At 33.2% G+C, this 2,533-nt stretch overlaps 1 protein-coding gene across 1 annotated transcript; it reads right to left on the bottom strand.

The window, feature by feature from the left end:
* Positions 1-822: 822 nt before the first annotated feature.
* LOC107817561 (dirigent protein 22-like) lies at positions 823-1,603 on the bottom strand. The gene has a single exon (XM_016643414.2). It carries the CDS (start codon positions 1,562-1,564, stop codon positions 989-991), a length of 576 nt encoding a protein of 191 aa, XP_016498900.1. The 5' UTR covers positions 1,565-1,603; the 3' UTR covers positions 823-988.
* Between the last annotated feature and the right edge of the window lie 930 nt (positions 1,604-2,533).

Here is a 2,533-nt window from a genome sequence, read left to right on the forward strand (position 1 = left end):
TAAACACCAAATTCTCTATAATGAACCGTCGCTCTTAATGCTGCAGAATATTCTTTAGTAAATGCTACCGGACGCAGAGCATTTAATACACCTTTATGAATGTTATCCTTTCTAGTAACAAGCGGAGTGGCTGCGTTCGGTCCTCAGACATCCCATCTTGGAGGATTCCACGTGTCCTCCTTTTAATCAGCCACGTGTCATATCATATTTTACTCTATACATCTTGTACGTAATTAGTACCTTAAAGCATAAAAGATTTTATTTTGACAACGTATATATTCTAGTTATTTTTATAGCATAAAAAATTTATTTTACTTATCTTTAAACCTTAGTTTTTTTATATAAAAAAAACTTCTCACTCTCTTGTACGTGATGAATGGAAATATATTACTTTCTTAAGCATTTTCATCTTTCTTTTTCGAAGGCTCTTCTTAGCGGCTACCTTCTTTCCTCTTGTAAAACATCTTCATCTCTTCCTCTATATATGTGATCTGGAAAATTTTCTTTCACATAAAGCAACTTTCAGCAGAAAGGGCACAAAAAAAAAAAGTAATAGAGAAAAAAAAGATCCAAAGATCCAGAGAAACAAAAGCATTAGATTATAATCTATACAAGCAACTTTTAACTTCAAAAGCTCCAACACTGAAAATGAAATAGGATCAAGAAAACAAAACCATGTTGTTATTAAAACAGAATTTTTATTATAACAACATAGGTGTCCGGTAACTTGCGCGCCTAGACTAATTCAGCGAGTACTAGCTACTTCTTAGTTTTCACAAGCATATACAGTCAATATATAACTCAGTTCATCAAAACTTAGACTGATAGCAGAGAATCATCTAACATTGCCTTTGGTGGAATTTGAACACTCCTCAAAAGATTATGTGGTCGCGACATAATTATTTAATGTAGCTGACAGCCAACATAAGAAAATGATACAACTTTAACTAAATAAACTTAACATAAGATAAAACAATATAATTCAAACTCAATAGTGTAACACATAAGCATCATATTGAACTGTAGCATCCTTAGTTTTCAAATCCAATGACTTAGTCCTTGCCTGAATATACCCTCTAGCAAATCGGAAAAGCCCACTGCCACCAATCACCGGCATCTCTCTAACCGTCTCGAACACCGAATTCCGGCCGAGCACGGCTAACGTGCTACCGTTATATTTCCCTTCAATAAACACAAAATTCATGACCATTAATATACTTAATTCACTTTGTGAAGCTGAACCATAAAACCCTTGTGCCCTTCCAACAATTTTGGAACTCAATTTTGGTCCTAGGGTTAGGGCATTATCCATCATGTTTATTAGGCCGAATCCCGTGGCGATGGTGGTTGTGGGTGGTGGTACGATCATAATAGAGGTTGGTTTCGAGCCACTTAAGATGTCATGCCAATAGAATCTGAAATGGCTGAGTTTTTCTCTTTTTAGATCGTTGGACTTTCTATTTATAGATTTTTCGAACACGTATTCATTATCTTCTCCAATGGCCGAAAAAACTAGGAGAAGAAGAAGAATGGAGATAATGAAGAATTGAAGGAGTCTAGGCATGGAAGTAGATTTTTTGGGTTACTTGGTAGTTATGAATAATTGAACATGCATGAAGTTTTCTAGGTTATGAACTTTCTATTTATAGAACTTGGGTGTTTGGTCTTTTTTGTTTTTAATTATTAATTTATTTATTTATTTTGGCTAAAGTTTTAAAAAACTACCACTATACTTCCAAGCAAAAATAGCACCGGCTAGCAAGTTTTCGGACTGGTAATTAAAAATAGCCAGCGTTGGAAAGTCATTAAAAAATAGTCATTATTTTGCTGCAACACGGACCGGTCCAGCATAATATACTGGAGATTGGTGCACCTGTGTATGAACTTCCAGCATATTATGCTGGAACTCCAACACGCGGAAAGTTCCAGCATAATATACTGGAGATTGGAGCACTTGTGTATGAACTTCCAGCATATTATGCTGGACCGGTATATTATACTAAAACTCCAGTATATTATGCTGGAGTTCCAATATATTATGCTGGAATATTTTTCGGATTTTAAACAGTGTTTTCGTTCAGATTTATCTTTACATGAAAAATGGCTAAATTTCGATTACTTTTGAAATTGTGACTATTTTTCAATTATCACTTGTAAATCTGGTTATTTTTGAATTTCTCCCTACTTCCAACTACTACACACAAAAAGAAAAAAGACAAAACAAGAGACTAAAATGGGAACAAAAAATAGTGGGATAATCTTGCACTTTTGATTCCTTAATTATTGGTAGATATCTGATATTAGTCCTTTTGCGATATTTCATTAATCATATTTAACTTTGAATTAATTGATTGTGTGTTGTGGTCTATTTACATTTTTTTTTTAAAATATCGCATTTAGATTATTATTGATAATTATATTACCGCTCAGTTATGGAGTAACGATAGAATATTTAACATAATAATTGAATAATTAACTAATGATTAACAATTAATAGTTCGTTAAACTTGTTAGAATTCGCTAGCAGAAATGT

This window comes from Nicotiana tabacum, chromosome 9, assembly GCF_000715075.1.
Source record: "Nicotiana tabacum cultivar K326 chromosome 9, ASM71507v2, whole genome shotgun sequence".
Taxonomy (NCBI): Eukaryota; Viridiplantae; Streptophyta; class Magnoliopsida; order Solanales; family Solanaceae; genus Nicotiana; species Nicotiana tabacum.

Bases quoted from the DNA above. Each gene is read 5' to 3' on its own strand.
- LOC107817561 (XM_016643414.2), bottom strand. From the start codon at position 1,564: ATGCCTAGACTCCTTCAATTCTTCATTATCTCCATTCTTCTTCTTCTC.